The 19,019-nt window shown below is 36.1% G+C and overlaps 1 protein-coding gene across 1 annotated transcript in view; it reads right to left on the reverse strand.

Annotated features, from left to right (window-relative positions):
- PDE3A (phosphodiesterase 3A) overlaps positions 1 to 19,019 on the reverse strand; it is a 311,664-nt gene that overhangs the window by 46,577 nt on the left and 246,068 nt on the right. Inside the window, 3 exon segments of the mRNA XM_007454600.1 lie at positions 1,221 to 1,345; positions 6,866 to 7,020; positions 9,011 to 9,268. Of these exon segments, the coding sequence (XP_007454662.1) occupies positions 1,221 to 1,345; positions 6,866 to 7,020; positions 9,011 to 9,268 (538 nt within the window).

A 19,019-nucleotide genomic window follows, 5' to 3' on the forward strand; every position in this document is an offset into this window, starting at 1 on the left:
GGCCAATTTGGAGATGGGATCTGACGAAAACTGTATTTCAGTTTTGAGTCAGCAGAGATTCTGATTAAATGAGGCAATCTTCCCTCCAAATCATCTTACTTTCCTACCTGAAACTTCATTGATACCTCAACTCCTTACCACAGCTCCTGGGGCCCGTATAGCCTCTGTCCACAGACCTGCTTTCATCTCCCATTCTGAACTCAGGGCTCTCCCTTTCTTCTTGTTAGCTTTGCCAGCCATTTAGAATCTTAAGTTGCTGAGGCTTTCCCTCACCAAGTTGGGTCTTTATATCTCTTTTGTTATTTGAAAGTTTTCCCTCACTTCCTTATCATAGCCTTTAACACACTACGTATATAGTAATAGCTGTCCATCTGTTTATAGTCCCCACTAGAATGTAAGTGAGAATTCTGTGAGAGGAGGAACAGGGTCTGGCTTAGTCACTGCCGCTTTCCTCAAATTAGTTCAGTGTCAGAGATAGTGAACACTCCACACGTACTTATTAAGTGATGCTTGAGGGAAGGGAGAAGCTAATGCTTAGAAGCCACAAGGGGTGCACTGACACCATCGTGGAAAACCCCATGCAGATACTAGATGGGAGAGATGACATCAAATTTCATTCTGTACCTGTTTGAAAGAGAAGGAAAACCTCCTACCCACGGTACTCTTGGGTCTTTTGGTTGCTGGCGTGTGAGCTTTTTCAAAGGGCTCGCAAAGGTTCTGAATTGTATTTTCTCCAAATTTAAATACCTCTCCTTTTCTGTATTTCTATGTTTGGGGGGAGGTGAGTGACACAGAGTAAGAATTTCTTTGAAAAATTATAATACATATAGTAAATGAAGCATTTCCTAGAACTTATAAATAGCATACTTCTGGAAAATAATTTTCTTTCTTAACAGACACTAAGAATAAAATTGAAATTTGATCAGTACTTCATTAGCTTTTATATTATAAGATGATGCTTCCAGAGATTATCCGTAACAGTGACACTGATTTCCTACTCATTCAATAAGTTCAAGATGGGATATTTGGTACAGCTACCTTAAAAGAATCTGTATCATCATATAAAGTGGAAATTTAAGTAACTATAGTTGGTTATTGAGGCTTTTGCTTTTTAGAAGAGTCAAACCAAGCACACCTGAGTATTTCAACACCTGAAGCTTAGTTCATTCCATGACTGCACACTCAATGAGTATGAGCTCTTTCTCCAATAAGTTACTTACCTGGTCGATTTTGCTTTTTAGCCTTTATGTGGTTAGAGGCAGCAACAGCATAGGATGAAGTGAAGGATCTGCTTTTGGTGAGAGTCATCATCACTGAGTTTTTCCAAGAATCTGGATTAATAGCACTATAAAGACAGGGTATAAAGAAAAATGAAGAAATTATTCATCAATTATTGGGGTGGACCTTACCAGAACCAACCATCATTTCCATAGTAGACTTTCTAATCTGAGTCATGGTCCACGTTCAGTGACAGAAACACTTTACTTCCAAATGACAAACAAGGTCATCTAAATTCAATCTCTGCTGCAGGGATACAGTACACACTCTTTAAGGATTCTGGGTTAACAAAAGACGAAAGATAGCTTTACTGTTTATCCAATTACTAGGTATCATTCACCTTCTCTTTCTACTTCTACAATCATGTTCCTCACAAATTTTCTAAAAACATGTCAAGTTAACTAGTTAAGATGCAGGTGAACTTACATTAAATATGAATGGCATAATGCTTCCTTCTATACCCTTTTTAATTTATTATTCTTGGTGTAACTAAATTAAAAAATCAAGTGCTTATAAAATCATTCAAAGATAACACTCTTTGCAGTATCGTGAAGGAAAAGGTTAGTGAGAGGTCTTTTAACCTACCATTTCTTTTACTGATGATACCCTGGAAAGAAAGGGATGATAAGCCAAACCCCCTAGTAGACACTAATGACAGACCTGCTACTAAACATACTGATGCTATTTACTAGAAGAAAGGTAATGACAGTGAGGCTTCACCTAGGGAATGCTTTTAGCCGGATATCCTTGGTCTGTCTAGGTTATTACTGTAAATAAATCTGGAATCAATAAATCTCTGGAAGGCTGGGATGGAGAACATTACAAAACACCATGTAATTAATGGGATATAAATTTTGGAGCTGTTCCAAACCAAAATTTATCTGCAGGCATTGCTCAAAACCTTACATGCTGAATCTGAAACAGAATCCATTGTAATTTGAGAGAAAAGAATTTGGGAAGTCATGTGGACAATCTTGGACCGCTGCAAAGGAAAAGTGTTTGGTTTGTTTTTGGCTGACACCTGTGTGCTTTCAAGCATTAGTAAATTTGGTACTGGGTAAAATCCATCATTTGCATGAGGATAATTGGACAATTTGACCTTCAGCCAATCTTAGATTGGCACTGTAAGCGGATGTACCTGGTATCTCTGGGTGACTTGTAAATAAACCTGAAATGGATGGAATTAAAGGGCCATGAAAGCTGTATAATTAATGAGGTATAATTTGGAGGTGTTCTATAACCAAAGTGGCATCCTCTGTGTGAGCATCATTATGTGTGCCTTGCTTACAATCGTGCATATTAAGTCCAAACCAGAACACATGCTAACGTGGAGTAAAAGGACTTTTAGGGTGTTGTACTACCAGCTTGAGACCTCTCAAAGGGAAGGATGCTGAGCATTGGTTGGCTACTTCCTCTATCCCTTTATTATTAGTAAGTTTAACAATGGGAGAGATCAATTTGTGTTGAGTCTGATTTGACATTCTGCCACTTGTTACCTCATTTCTTCTCTTTCTTTTTCTTTTTTCAGAGAGATTTTTCTTCAATTGTTGACCCAAGTATTTTAAAACTTCATCTTTTCTCCTTATTTTAAATAGCATTTGAAATGTGGAATGAACTCCAGCAATTATCAAATGCAATTAAGGAAAGCCTACAAAATAATATTTGTTTCATATCCTTCTTAGAAATCTCATCCTAGGCACTTCACAAATGCCTGGAATTTTGAAACAATAAAATCAAAGAAAACTTTGAATCTGAGATAAATAAGTATACCAATTATTTCCTTCTACCACTATTCTTTCAACTCCTTTTGCTTGACTTATAGGACTTAAAAAAAAAAAAGACTTACTGTGAAGAAATTTTATGTAATGTATATGTGGCCTAGATGTTTCCTTAGCACATTGTACAATAAATGGGTTGTGACTTTTCTATGTAGACTTTTAAAAGATAAGACCTTAACATTAACTGAATTTATTTTTTAATATCTTAAAAAGTTATATTATGAAAGCTAGCTCAAAAACTGCCTGCTACTGTTTTATACTTCTCTAATAAAAACATTTAAAATATGCTCATTTTGAGAAGTTTCATAAAGTACAATAATGGAGCATCTTTAATGTATGGGAAGTTAATGAACTTCAAGATAAATAAAATTCAAGCTATATATCCTTTCTTAATATAATAAATATTAATTTATTAAACAGATATTATTAATAAAATAAATCAATATATGTATAGGTGTGTGTGTATACGTGTGTGTTTGTATATACACACACGCATGCATACACACTCTGTAGTTTACAGGCACTTTCAAATGCATTGCTTTGTGTGATCCTTGCAATAGTTTTCAGCTGCCTATTGAACTTCACAGTCTTGATTCCTGTTTAAATCTCATGAATATGTAATGATTTGAATTCCAGAGAGGAAAATAGCTTGTGGAAACCTTTACTTGGTCTTCCCACACTAACACATCAGGGGAAAACTATCTGTGTGTCTGTTGTAGAAGATCTCAACCCCCCTCCACAAAAGTGGATTTTGTAACCTTAGTTCTACCTATAAAAACTTCATCCTAGGTCCTAAAAGTCTTACCAGGTCCTAACAGTTTCTTTTACTGCGTTTACAGCGTTCTTTCTGCCTAATATACAGAGGCAGGGGTCAGTCAGTTCCAAGGGCAACGTGAAACGATTAGAGTATGATTTATTTCAGACTTTTTTATTTCTCTCAAGCCTATTTTTTTTTTAAAGCACCTACTGGCATTCTTCCACCTAATTTTACTCCAGTTGTGCCATTGTTCCCTTTTTTTTCCCCTAAGAATTCCTTCTGGTGAGTACCAAGGCTCTGGATACACATCTCTGAGTGATAGGGGCCAAGATTCTGATTCTCAATCCACTGTCTTTTCACTCAACTGGATTTAAAACTACCCAGGAGTAAATCATCCAGCTCTGTACCTAAAGGAATATAAGCTGAGGACTGTTTCTACTTTTCACTTCCCACTCTTTGATCACTGCAGTCCTCAGAGAGCCTCAATGAAAAGACAGACACGGAAAGGAAGAAATAAAAGGGCTGACAGGGAAGAAACTTCAAAGGCTAAAACTCAAATCAGTTTTGAAATGAGTCAGCAGGTTTAGGAATAGGCCTCCCAAGTGAAGAGGTTTTAAATTTGGTTTATCATCAGGGCTGGAGATGATCTGAGGCTATCTTTTCACTATTTTCACGCACGACAAAGGATGAGTCAACCAAAACTAGCTGTATTTAATGGTGGTACCATTGCTACTTACTTACACATGGTTTTCCCTTAAAGGGCTCAAATTCTCTTCAGAATGAATCTTATTTCTTTATAATGGTGAAAAAGTTGTACCATTCTCAGATTTTATATCAGGACTTTTTTTTATGTGGGATCTTGTCGGACCGGGGCACGAACCCGTGTCCCCTGCATCAGCAGGCGGACTCTCAACCACTGCGCCACCAGGGAAGCCCTATCAGGACTTTTAACAGGATAGTGAAATTAAGGAATAGTAAGTTAGACAGTGGCAAAAAGCATACCCAGGCAAGACATCTATTAGTATTCCTGGGACAAAGAGAATGAATGGGATTGTATGCTAGTCCTTATCTATTTTGAAAATATTTTGAAAAATATTTTGAAATTGAAAAATATTTTTAAAAATGAGTACTTATTTCATAAAGCAGAATGACAAAATCTTTAGGAGTTAAGCTCACAGAAGTTTTTGAAAGCTTCTTCCTCACGATGATTTCAGTGTCAGCCCCCAATCTCATTTAACTAAAAGAAGAGAGAAGTAGGAGAAAAGAAATTTGATGAGAAGTAACAAACAATAACACAAAGAAAGGTGGCATTTAAGAATGCTTGAATGGATTTTTGGTAGAGTCATTCTACGGAAACTAAGTAAAGGAGCATTCTTGCCAAGGTGTGTTGGTAAAATAAAGATATACACTGAGAACACAAATTCATTTTCCTAAGCAACGAATATTTAACTATAATTCCCTACTGCTTATCAGTATTTGCTGCAGTAGAAGTCGACAGTGGTCAATATTTTCATAGGAAAATATCATCAATGACTGGTAATTTTAAACTTCAGGAAATGTTCATGAAACAGATTGGGTAACATCCTCCTGTGGTGATGCTTAGAAGTTTTACAAATGTCCAGGTAATAAGACAAAGTGGAATTATACTGATATGCAAAAGAAAGAATCATTCAAAATTGCTTCTGATTCTATAGGTTTATTAGACTACCAATAAAATGTTAATATGGAAGAAACCAATTATGTTTTTAATCAATAAAGCAAGAGAAGTTAGCCGTCATTAAATTCTTAAGATTTGAAAGGTTTTCATTTCTTTGCCAGTCTCAGAATGGTGCTTTATTTATATTCAAAGCCAAGGTCAAGAGAAAATCACTTCTAATATTGCCACCATGTAGTTCAGCAAAGATGTGGTAACTTTTCAGTCGTTAGGTCATTAATAAAATTAATGCAAATGTTTCACAAACCTGAAATCATGTGGTAAATGTTCTCATAACTATTATTCACATAAGGTATGGTATTTCTATTCTAAATAGAAAAGGACAAACATAGTAGCTCCCTCTGAAAGCACCTCTTTCATGATGATGTTTTCTTCAAAACTCTTTCTAGATCTTTGTATTATCTTTCCTTTAGCTTTGGTAACTCTGACTTTTCAGTCACTTTGTAAAATTATCACTAATATACTAAATAAAGTTTACTCTATTTTTATTGAGGTACCATTGACATGTAACATTATATTTGTTTCAGGTATATAACATAATGATTTGATATTTATATATACTGTGAATGATCATCACAGTAAGTCTAGTTAACATCCATCGACATGCAGAGTTGCCAAATTTTCTTTTCTTCTGATGAAGACTTTTAAGCTCTACTCTCTTAGCAACTTTCAAATATACAATACAATATCATTAACCACAGTCACCATGCTGTACATTAAATCCCCATGACTCATTTATTTTATAATTACGTTTGTACCTTTTTGAACCCCTTGACCCATTTTGTCTACCCCCGACCCCCCATCTCTGGTAACCACCAATCTGTTCACTATCTAAACAAAGCTTAAATTACCAGCTGTTTGAAGATATTTAGGTGCTCTTAGAATGATGATCTATTTTTTGATCTGATCTTCTGCCTTTGAAATAATGCTAGGAGAGCTGCTCTGGTGGGCTGGGGGAAATCTAACAATCATTTGCAAATGTCAGGTTGGATACCTTTGATTTAAAGATCCAATGTAGATCTCAGTCTAGGTAAAACCTAGCCCACCTTTATTCTGGGCTCACCCTTTCCACCCAAAGTGACAGTGGCAGGCATTACCTCAAGTCACTGTCCCCATTTATACTTAAGGCCATACAACACAATTTACGCCTAATTATCTGATGTTAATCCCTATACTGCTCTGGATTTAAACCATACACCTTTTTCATTTTCAAAGCTGGCCTCCAGCCAACTATAATTGGCTGAGCCTCCCTTCCACTGTAATTTATAACTCATTTTTGGGTAAAAAAACAAAAAAACTTCTCCAAGACATATGAAACCATCAGGAGCACTGCCTAACCTGGATGAAGGTGCTTCATGCAGTTTGATGCTGGCACTACGGTCCCTCCGTACTGGGGCAGGCTCCAAAGTGGGCAGACCCGTGGCTGAGGTGGTGGTTGTCCAAGTTGATGAAACTCGTCTCAGCAAACCAGGGGGCAAACTCCTCCTCAGGCGCTGGGAATAAGGAGCGTTGATTTTGTTACCAAGCATATTTTCTATCACTAACTTCTATATAATGAAACAAAATGGGTTTTTAATTGGCAGTGAATTTATTAAACTACATTGGCTGAATATCATTTATATAAAATTTGGGCGCTCAGAAATTCAATAAGAAACTCTGGCCCAAATCAATGAATATTATAAAAATAACATTTTGGGGATCTTCATTTCAATGTTTACACAAATATGGGATTATGGGAAATGAGAATCAATTACCTTTGTGATAATTTTATAGTTATATTAGTTCAATAGGGCTTATACACCTATACACACATCATGTTAGTTAGTCATTATGACCAGTAGATTTTCCTCAGAAGATACTCGTGTGGGACATGCATTAATTTTTATCATCTAGCACAATAGTGGTCGCTATATCAAAGTGTTTATTGATTTATTTTTAATTTCTTGATTCACAAATGACAGGAGCTAAGGGTAAGAGTATAACTCAAAAGAGGTACCACCTCTCTTATGGTGAACATGACTTAAGACAGGCAAATGGGTAAAGTCATTAGGACCAGCTCCTCTTAATAGAAGACTCTGCTGGTCGACCTGTGACCCTCTCTTTGTTATTTCTTTTCCTACCATATCCTAAGTGGGATCTGTGGCACCATCAGCACTCAGGCATGGTTCTGAGCTCACCAACATGAGCACTGGCCCTCTAACGAGAGTCTTAATCTTAAAAATCAAAGGGAAGGTAATCTAACACAACTACAGCAATAGTTATAAGAGGCAGGAGCTCAATTCATTTTTATTTGTGGCCAGTTACTCCAAGGAGACCAATTGTGTAGGCAGAGTTTAACAAAGACTCAGTCTGCTCTTCCTGAAGATGGTAAAAACTCTGAGAAGTGAGGATATGGCACCGCAGGATTCAAGAAGACCTCTGATACTAAATAGTTTCCAAAATCTCTTAAAGATCTGGATATGCATCTTAGAACGTAATTCAATAGGAAGAGAAAAGGTCAAGCACTGTAAATATCAGGATTATTGTCTGTAAATCTGTCACTGACTTCATGTCTATTTTGAGGCCCAAGGGAATCAGTTACTCTCTCCCCATTCCTTTATTGTGGTATCATGCTTAGCCGTATCTTTCTCAGAGAAGTAGATGTTCGAAGGAAACTTAAATAACTTAATTGACAAAGTTGCCTGAAGGACACTGTCCTGAATCAAGAGACTCACAATGGCAAGAACACAGATGTTACTGACTGACCACCAGCTCCAGAGGACAGCTGCTTGTTTATCAAATAAATAAGTGAGCTAGATGTACCTGAGACCACTGAAGTTCTGATTCTTTTTTTTAGTCTTTAGCATGACTTGTTTTTAACTAATACTGAGGTCTAAACTAGGTCCAGAACCCTATTCCCTAGAGCTTACTTTTGTAAAACTCTTATATGTTATATGTAAGAAGAAGAAAATATATGAATCATGAAGGCCATCTTTTACTTTAAATAATCTAAAATCAACTAGAACTTTTCTAAGTTCAAAACTTGTTGGTTTTGGGAAAGACATGAGGGTACTACGAAGGCTACCATACTAAGAAATCAAAGAGCAAAGGAATCTTGTGTTTCAGAAGGCAATGAATTTTAAACAGAATCCACAAGAGTGGGAGCAGGGATTTTTGCTGGTTTTTTAAAAAAATTTTTATCACCACTATATCTTTATCCCACAGAACAAATCCTGGTATAGAGAAAAAAAAATTTCTTGAACGTCTGAATAAAAAAAGGTAATGCAAAAAGGTAAATTTTTTCATTACAGAAAGCTATCACGTGTAAGGATGGAAGTCTTTATGCTTACATTAGTATTACTTTGGTCACCATGACTGACAGACACATCTTTGGGGAGTCACTGATATGAATCTCCATGTGGGTTTGGGGTGATAAGAAAGAGGCCCAGGAGACAATGGGAATAAACAGTTTCACTCTTTCAGGAGCATGTCATTAATACCTACCTTGGGAATAGCCAGCTTGTCTTTCTCAGAGCTTTCTTCAGAATCAGAGCAGGTATAGTTTTCACTGAAGGAAACGATGGGGTTCACTCTGGGCTTGTGAATGGCCTGGATGGTGAGCTGCGTGCTGAGAAGGTTGCTCACTGCCCTCAGGGACGTGCACACGTTGGGAGGCAGAGAAGGGTCTGCCAGGAGGTCGGTGATGAGACCGTGAGCCTCGCCCATCACGGCAATATCCACAGTGATACTGGTTCCTGGAGACTGAGACACCAAACACAGGAGGTCGGGCGAGAAAGGCCTGAGGCTGGAGGCACAGGGAGGGAAACTGGGCTTTTTCTGAAACGCAGACTGAAGTGACACTAGGGTTGCAGTAAAGTAACATTCAAATCACATTTCTGTTTCAAATTTTGCCAAAATTTGCCATGGCTTTTGCCAGTTTTGTGTTCAGGGCACATTTTTACTGTTAGAACCTATGGAGGCACTTTGAAGAGATACAAGGATAAACACCAGTTTTTTAAAAATAGAAAGTTTCAGGAAACAAAAAAAATTCATATTGATCACTCCTTATGAAGAGCTCAACATTTTAATGTATATTATTTAGAAAGTGTCCATTGATAGATGAATGGAAAAAGATGTTTTTTATACACACACACACACACACACACACACACACACAAAATGGAATACTACTCAGCCATAAAAAAGAAATTTCATTCTGAAAAGCAGCACTAATATAGTATAACATTTTGATTTTAGTAATATTCTAGTGTGATATTTCAGTCGGGTGTGTGATAATTATTCAACTAATATTAGAGATAAGCACAAAAAGCAACTCAACTTGTTGTTCAGATTCACAAATTGTCCCTCTTCTTGTGGTTGGTAAGAACAGAACTTTCAGTTCTGGAATTCCATGGTGCATCTGTCCTATTCTGCCAAACTGCCCATCAGATTCAGAGTTACTACTCTATATTTGCTAAAGAAATGAAGAGCATTAGAAACAGAGGACAGGACCGTTCCTCACCCTGCTGGTCAGGCAGGAACGTAGGCGGGAAGATGTGGGAATAAGGGAGAGCATGGGCAGGGGCAGGGTTAAGAAAGTAGGTGAAGCTTAAAGACGGCATGCAGATGACTGTTAATATTGGAATGCTACCACAGTATGAGACACGAGGAACCCACGGAACTGTAAACTGAATAACATAGTGATTGGCCTGAGGTTCTGGAACTTGGCTATTTACATCCCAATCATGACTTCCTGACCCTACCACTATCTAGCTGCACGATTTGGCAGGTTAGTAAGCTCTCAGTGCTGTGACTTCTCCATCTGTAAAATGGATGTAGTAGAGTACCAACCTCAGAAGGTAATGATAAGAAGTAAAAGGGAGAGTATAGGTAAAGCACTTACTGTTGTGCTGTAAGTGAACAATTATAAGTGTTCAATAATGATAATGATATAAATCATAGAAATAATAATTCTGGAGTTTTTCAATAAGAGGCTATTAGAGATTTGGCTATGTATTTGGGAGAAAATAAAGTTTAATCATTCTTTCACAACAGACTTAAAAATAAACTCCAGAGAGATGAAAAATTTTTTATAATCTTGGGATTAGGAGGACTGTTAAAAATAATATAAACGGCATAAACTGTCAAGAAAACATCTAACAGATCTGACTAAATGAAGACATAAACTTCTCATAAGCAAATATGCCTTAAGCAAAGGTAAAAAACAAACAGTCCATGAGAAGATATCTGCCACCCAGAGAAGATAAAACATATGCAAATAAAAGGCCTTAAAAAAAAAATCCATAAAAGATAAACTTGGGAAAAGGAAATGAATATATAATTCAAACAAAATTTAATAATCGAATATACAAAAGCTACTTGCCTCCCGAATATTTAAGACACAAACTAAAGTAATAAAAAAAATGTTTACTGGGCTTCCCTGGTGGCGCAGTGGTTGAGAGTCCGCCTGGCGATGCAGGGGACACGGGTTCGTGCCCCGGTCCGGGAAGATCCCACATGCCGCGGAGCGGCTGGGCCCGTGAGCCATGGTCACTGAGCCTGAGCGTCCGGAGCCTGTGCTCCGCAGCGGGAGAGGCCACAACAGTGAGAGGCCGCGTACCGCAAAAAAAAAAAAAAAAAAAGTTTACTTATTAAATTGCAAAATAATAAAAGATTGCTAGCACCGAGTATTAGTAATGGTTTGGGGAAATGAGCAGTGAGTAAAAAATAATCCAATATTATTGCAAAGAAATTCTTGCTGAGTCTATCAATTTATAGTTTAAATGTATATATCCTATAATCTAGCAAGAGAATGTAGACATCTAGTCCAAAGAAAAACTACATATATACAAAAATATAAAGATACGGTCACAAAGGATACTGCAATGCTCTGATAACAAAGAATGTGGCCATAAATGCATCATCAACAGAGACATTGTTTTAAAAAGTTATATTACAAATATACTATAAAATATAATGCACTTATTTAAAAGATTTGGGTAGGTCTATAAATGTTTATTTGGAAGAATATTCATCAAATATTGTTTTATTTTTATAAAGTATGTCACAGAAAAAGTGAACATATATTTTTTGCAATCAGAAAAATATGATAATTATGAAAACACCCAACATCTGTGAAGGTATCTAGTCTTATAATAACTATAAGCAAGGATAAATTATTCTGTAAAGCTATCATATAGAAATTATGTCTTTTCGTACTAGAATAATAAGAGTAGCAATAATAATAATGGTGGATAATAATGGTGACAGCTGGTATTTATTCAGCACAGTGTACAAGGTAGGTAATCCTATTACATTCATTTTTATTAGTCAGAAATAACTTGCCAAGACTTCCCGGTGGCGCAGTGGTTAAGAATCCACCTGCCAATGCAAGGGACACGGATTCGATCCCTGGTCCAGCAAGATCCCACATGCCGCGTAGCAACTAAGCCCGTGTGCCACAACTACTGAGCCTGTGCTCTAGAGCCCCCGAGCAACAACTACTGAGCCCGCGAGCCACAACTACTGAAGCCCACGTGGCTAGGGCCCGTGCTCCGCAACAAGAGAAGCCACCGCAATGAGATGCCCACACCCCACAACGAAGAGCAGCCCCCGCTCGCCGCAACTAGAGAAAGCCCGCGTGCAGCAACAAAGATCCAACACAGCCAAAAAAATAAATAAAATTTTAAAAAACACTATTTAAAAAAAAATAACTTGCCAAATAACTGAGTCAAAAATAACTCAGAATCAGATAGCTAAAGCATGGAAACGTCAGGCTGCAAACACAAATACATACTCTATTTCCACAGCTCAAGAACTGAACTATCAGGCTGAAATAAATACTGAACGTTTTCATTGTACGTTACTAAATATATCTGTAATTATTTAACGCTTTATTTAATCATTGTGCCATGTTTTTCTCTTTGTAGGTTTAAATATCTTCCATGAACCAACATGAAAATTTAAGTGTAATATTAATAGCTTCAGGATATATAATTATGTGTATTTCACATTTTTATTTACATTGTTAACTTAAAAAATGTTTGTGAGAAATGCCACTCAATTAGGTTAACATTCCCTTTTAGAAACGTATTTTCAAGTGCATCTCTAATTATTATGCTTCTGAAAAACTCACCCAGTGTGATCTTATGAAATAGTAATATTTATTCCTACCCATGTTGTTCTAAGAATCTTAAACTAGTACATCACTGTACTATTTCCCTAAAAAAATAAATTTTAAGTCAAACTTTGTACCCAGGACATAAAATTTTAAGATTCGTTTGATTATATGCACCGTAAAAAGACTCAACTGTGGTTTTATGCTCAGTAGAGTTGGTTATTGCACTCAAAGATGATTTCAGGCTGTTAGCTTAAGACAATAAAATTAACAGTTTATGTTCTAATAGTTAATCGATTTTCTCAAAATGGTCTCAGTACATAAAACTTACAAATCTGAAGAAAAAGTAGAACGTGCTCATTGACAATCATAATTACATTTTAAAATAAATTATTGGTGAGAAAACAAATGCATCTTATAATTCTCTAATTTTATGTCTTTTTTAAAAAGTAATGGATGTATTTCTTATATACTCAGAAAAAAACAAATAACTAAAAATTTAAAAGTAACTTTAAAATAGAAACAGAACTGAAAATTCATCCTTGTAAGCCAATGTTAGTGTTACATAAGAACTTAGAAAACAAGCATATTATGTAATTCAATGTTACTTATACTGTCTGTAGCTTTTGTGAAAGCGAAGGTCTTCAAGTGAAAACCAAAGCAATACTCAGGCCAAGCTGATCTGCTTTTTTGTGCAACAGAAACTAACACAATATTGTGAAGCAATTACACCCCAATAAAGATCTATTAAAAAAAAAAAAGCATATTACCCATATTGGAATTGGCTAAGAAACCAAACACTTCAACTATTGGAAAAGTCTCCCTACTGTTATAAAGTCAGGCCTTTGTTTTATTAGTTTTATGATTTAAAATTTTAAATTGTGTAACAATTCAAAGTTGTATCATACGTAAGAAGTTATCATCAGTTTTTGGCTCAAATAATGAAAGGCTTCAATGAGGCATGAAATCTAAAACCAACAATCAGATTTGTTTGCCACAAACTTGCCAAGGCTAACCACACACAAAATGATGAAAGACTGAAAGATAGACCGGCTGCTGTTTCAATAAACAGCAGACAAATTATAAAGACGCAGGCACGTCCAGGGAGTCACTATAAAGGAATTTCAGGGGAGAGGGGCTTAGGCTGACTGGTAGTGTTTTTTCATCATATGATACAAAATATGAAAAAACACGGAGTGACTCACACAGAGGGTATTTCCACACCTATTCAACTTTCAAAATAATATGATTCAATTTCTAGGTATACCAAATAACACCAGGAAAAAATTTCATTTAACTGGTGAAATCTTAGCTAGTGATAATAAACACTAAAGGTTAAGTTTATATTAAAGCTACTTTAAAGGAAAGTCTTAAGCTAACAGCCTGAAATCATCTTTGAGTGCAATAACCAACTCTACTGAGCATAAAACCACAGTTGAGTCTTTTTACGGTGCATATAATCAAACGAATCTTTTCCTTGAGAAGAGTGACCAAGCAATAAAAAACATTTTACTTTGCAGGCTCTCCTTATAATGGAAATACTTACATTTAACATTTAAGAAAATGCAAGTATAATTTCCTGGGCACTATTTAAATGACAACCAAATTTGGATTGCCACCTCTAAGTTGAAAATCTGGAATTTAAGTCTGATAAACAGTGGAATAAAGTGCAGTTTTATACATCAAGCCAAAAATAACTGATTCTTTTGGTAAATCCACCACTTTGCAAAGCAACCCGTTCTTTCAGCATCTTCCTTTCCCCCCTTTATCTTCTTCCAGTCTACTTCACCATCTCCAGGATGTCCTACGCAATGTGGGTTGCTATGGTAACAATCTAGCTTGCTTCCAAGTTACTTTACTCAACATAAACCAAGGGCCAAGAAAATCTGGAGTCAGAGATAAGTTAAGGAAACAATAACAAATACACTTAGAAATAACATTAGATGCAACTCCTAGACTGGGCATGTATCAATCAATTCAATTATAGAAATTTTGTTTTTACTGTCACTACTTCTGTGGTAAAACTTTGAAATCACAGTTCCGGTATGATAAAGGGGAAAGCTTTGAAAATGTGTAGGGGTCAGAAAAAACTTGCACTCTATAAAGGGCGTCTAAATTTCTAAACCACCATAAGCTGTAAATTATGAAAAATTTAGCAAATAAATCAATGTGGTCAAACGACTACTGGAATGTAAAACAAAATTATATATCTTTAAGGAACATGACAGATTATTTACTGCGGCACTGTGTTTGGGTTTCTATCAATATATTGTTCAGAAATGGAGAATTTCTAAAAGAAAAATATCATTAAGAAGTCTTACGAAATAACTACTGGAACAAGGTAAATGAAAACAAAGAAGTAAACAAACATCATTTCACTCCAAGAAAGTGAAAGTGCCCAAGTGGGAAATCAGAAAGGGTTTGGGAAAGTTGATGTCAACAGCAATTACCGATTCAAAATGATTAGGGAGATTATCTGGTATAGAGGGTGGGGTGAAGATAAATCATCCAATTCTTGACAACTTTTTTGGGGGGACAGCACCAGAGCTATAGCTCTACCCCCTATGCATTTTGAAGCAAAGTAAACTGATAACTTAATGAAATAGGTTAAATACATCCCTGCCCACGGGCAGAAGATGTAATAATTCTCAAGTCTTCCGACTTAGTGAATCATTTGATGTGTCACTTGCTTTGGACATTAATTTATTCTAACTGGAGGAAAAGAATTGGAAGCAGCACAAAAGCCTCTCTTCATAATTCTACATGAAACTCAAAGATAGTTTATAAACACAAAATCACTAGAACTGATATAATTATCTCGATAACCTAGTTGAGATGGTTTATCCCTCAAATTAGGCCACTTATTTTTTTGTTCAGTATTTGAAGTTTTATGATGGTTTCCAAAACCAACCATGGCTTTTCTCTAGGCGATACTGTATCCATTGGAGCCCTCGGGCTCTGCCCCTGCAAAATCAGAGAACTAGCCTTTCTCTTTCTAAGATCCCTCCCAATTCTGTAAGCCTAAAGCATTTCTTTACATAACATACATACACACACAAACATCAAAGAAGAAAGAATCAAATAGTTTTAAAACTTATTTCTTGGCTCATTAAGAATTTTTAATTTTTTTTAAAAGATTTTGATTTATTTACTTTTAAATTTTATTTTACTGAAGTGTAGTTGACCTATAATGTTGCATTAATTTCTGCTGTACAGCAAAGTGATTCAGAGATATATATAAACTCTTTTTCATATTCTTTTCCATTATGGTTTATAATAGGATATTGAATGTAGTTCCCTGTGCTATACAGACATAAAAAACCTTTTAAAATTACTATGTAGACTTCGAAAAGTCCTTGTTTCACCAATTGCTAATCTTACTCAAGCTTCACCTTCTAACTTATTATTGACTCACTGATGGCTGTTTCCCTCCTATGGTAAAATGTCTAATGTACACCAAGTACTTATGGGGAACAGACTATTTCCTAGAACTTCCACTCCCAATAGTTGAGTTGCACATTGGCCAAGTGTCAGTTTTGTTTGGTCCTAAATCTGTTTAGGCCAGTTGCAACTGTCACTGTAACTTACATACGCTAATAAAATATCTATAAACCAGTGATATGTGAGTAAACAATAGAATAGTTTCTTTAAGAACTAAGTTGAATAATTTTAAAGACTTCATAAACAGACTCATAAAGATGAGGCCCCGACAATGATTTCTGTTAAATTAAGTAGGGGTGATATAACTGTAAATATTCAAGATGAAAATGATAATGTGCCTGAAAGATTTTCAACTCAGAATGCTTCCAAATCGCTGTCATTTTTACTGTAAAAAAAAAAAACAACAACAAAGAACAAAGCAAAACAAAACCAACCCTGAAGCTCGTAGTCATATACCATGAAGTATGGGTGTGCTGCATGTAAAATAACTTGGAACTCTAATCAATATAGTAAAAATATACCCAAAGAGAAACATTCTTGTCTCTTCATCACAAATGTGTGAAATCTACACATTCATTTGTATCAAGTTAAAATATCAACATATTGCTAGAGATATGGAAAATATGTTATACTTTGATGATTCTCTGCTTTAAAAACTTTTAAAATGAACAGATCAACTACTGATTAAGAGGGCTCCACATATATACAATGGAATATTACTCAGCCATAAAAAGAAACGAAATTGAGCTCTTTGTAATGAGGTGGATAGACCTAGAGTCTGTCATACAGAGTGAAGTAAGTCAGAAAGAGAAGGACAAATACCGTCTGCTGACACATATATATGGAATTTAAGAAAAAAGAATGTCATGAAGAACCTAGGGGTAAAACAGGAATAAAGACACAGACCTACTGGAGAACAGACTTGAGGATGTGGGGAGGGGGAAGGGTGAGCTGTGATAGGGCGAGAGAGAGACATGGACATATATATACTAACAAACGTAAGGTAGATAGCCAGTGGGAAGCAGCCGCATAGCACAGGGAAACCGGCTCAGTTCTTCGTGGCTGCCTGGAGGGGTGGGATAGGGAAGGTGGGAGGGAGTGAGATGCAATCGGGAAGAGATATGGGAACATATGTATATGTATAACTGATTCACTCTGTTATAAAGCAGAAACTAACACACCATTGTAAAGCAATTATACCCCAATAAAGATGTTAAAAAAAAAAAAAAGAGGGCTCCATACTACTTTAAACCCAACACATTCTTTCACTTGAAATGAGACATAATATAATAGCTACATTAAAGCTATGCACTACCACTCCTGGAACAAGGGATAAAAAGTGAAGTTTGGTTTATGAATTAACACGTGATGTACAAATAGGTACAAGTGTATATTTTCATCACGTATGTAATTTGGGAGGTCATATATGTGAGAAGTTGCAAGCAAAGGTATAAAAAATTGGGATATAAGAGAGGAAGTTTTATTCATTCATCAATATCAAATTTTTATTTTATGAGGTAGTACATGGGGCCTTTAAGAACACAGCGTCTAGAGTCAGACTACCGGTGTTCAAATTTCAGATCTGGTGAGAACTGGGGAAAGTCACTTATCTCCTTAGCTCTTGTTTTCTCACCTCTAAAAAGAGGGCAATAATAATGCCTCCTGTATAGTATTATTGATGATTCAAGGGGATCAGGCACATAAAGACCTCAGTAGAGTGCTTGGCCTCCAGTACATGTTTGAAAAATATTATATAGCACCACCATCATTATTATTATTGCATTGAAAAATATAATGTGCAAAAAGGGATGTATATGTATGTGTGTGTTTGTCTACTACATACACTGGGTCAGTAGTTTCTTTATAAATGAAGACAGCATAGAGGTATCATTTCTCTACTGACAAAACAAAACAACAAATGCAAAAACTTAGTTTCACTTTGTATTCTAGGTAAATATAGTCATAAAGAGTGTATCCCCTACTCCTATATACTCAGAGTAGTTCTGAGATTAATTTTAGGTTCTTAGAAAGTAATTGTACAGAAGTCCTGGTTTCAGTTAATATGGTTGACTGCACTGGTATGATTTATAACACACTACGTGAAAGGAATTCTAAAAGTAGGCATCTTAGCTCCATTGTTGGAAGTCTTTTCTTTTTCTTTCCTTCTATTTAGTCATCTTGGGAGACACCCTGGGAGGCAAACACGACATGGGAAGAACATTCTCGGGGTGAAAAGGGAATTGGGATAAGGGAGGAATAAACAGTGTAAGGGATGACACATAAAAGGAGTCACTGGGACTTTTCTTACCCAGCTTTGGTCCTAATGCTGGGAAAAGATGCCTGATAGGCTTTGGGAAGCTGTGTCATCCTATTTCTCTAAAGCAGTTTTCCACCCCTTGCCCTCCAAATCTCTCTCTCTGATACCAGGAAGCAGTCTCTTAGTCTAAATTCATTTAGAAGATGAGCTGGATTCAATAAATGATCTTTGGTGCATTACTGGTTCTGACCTCAGAGCCAGCAGAATTGCATATGTGTTTATACTTTCATAGGAACCATTTACAATTTTAGACTTGAAGCTGGTTGGGAAATTTTTAAAAAATGAAATCATGTGAAAATTTTGCAGTAACTCATTGTAGGCTGAACCTTGGCTAAATGTCATCCTAAGGAAGCAGATGTTTGCTTATTTTAATTTTCTGGCAGGGAATATGAGTTGACCTTTGGATTTTCTCCTTAAGATAATATGTATGTACAGTAGGAGGAAAACATACAGGGCCCTTCATCAAACTGCTTTCTAAAAACACCTCAGTTGGTCGGGACCCATTTGAGATGTGAGACACAGCAAACTCCAGCAGTTATCAGAATTCTTAACCTCCTTCTCTTTTGATGGTCAGAGAACATTCCATGTCACCAAATAGGATGTAGTACATGGCCTTGTGCCCTTATATATTTCCCTAC

Source organism: Lipotes vexillifer, unplaced genomic scaffold (genome assembly GCF_000442215.2).
Source record: "Lipotes vexillifer unplaced genomic scaffold, Lipotes_vexillifer_v1.1 scaffold559, whole genome shotgun sequence".
In the NCBI taxonomy this organism is placed as follows: Eukaryota; Metazoa; Chordata; class Mammalia; order Artiodactyla; family Lipotidae; genus Lipotes; species Lipotes vexillifer.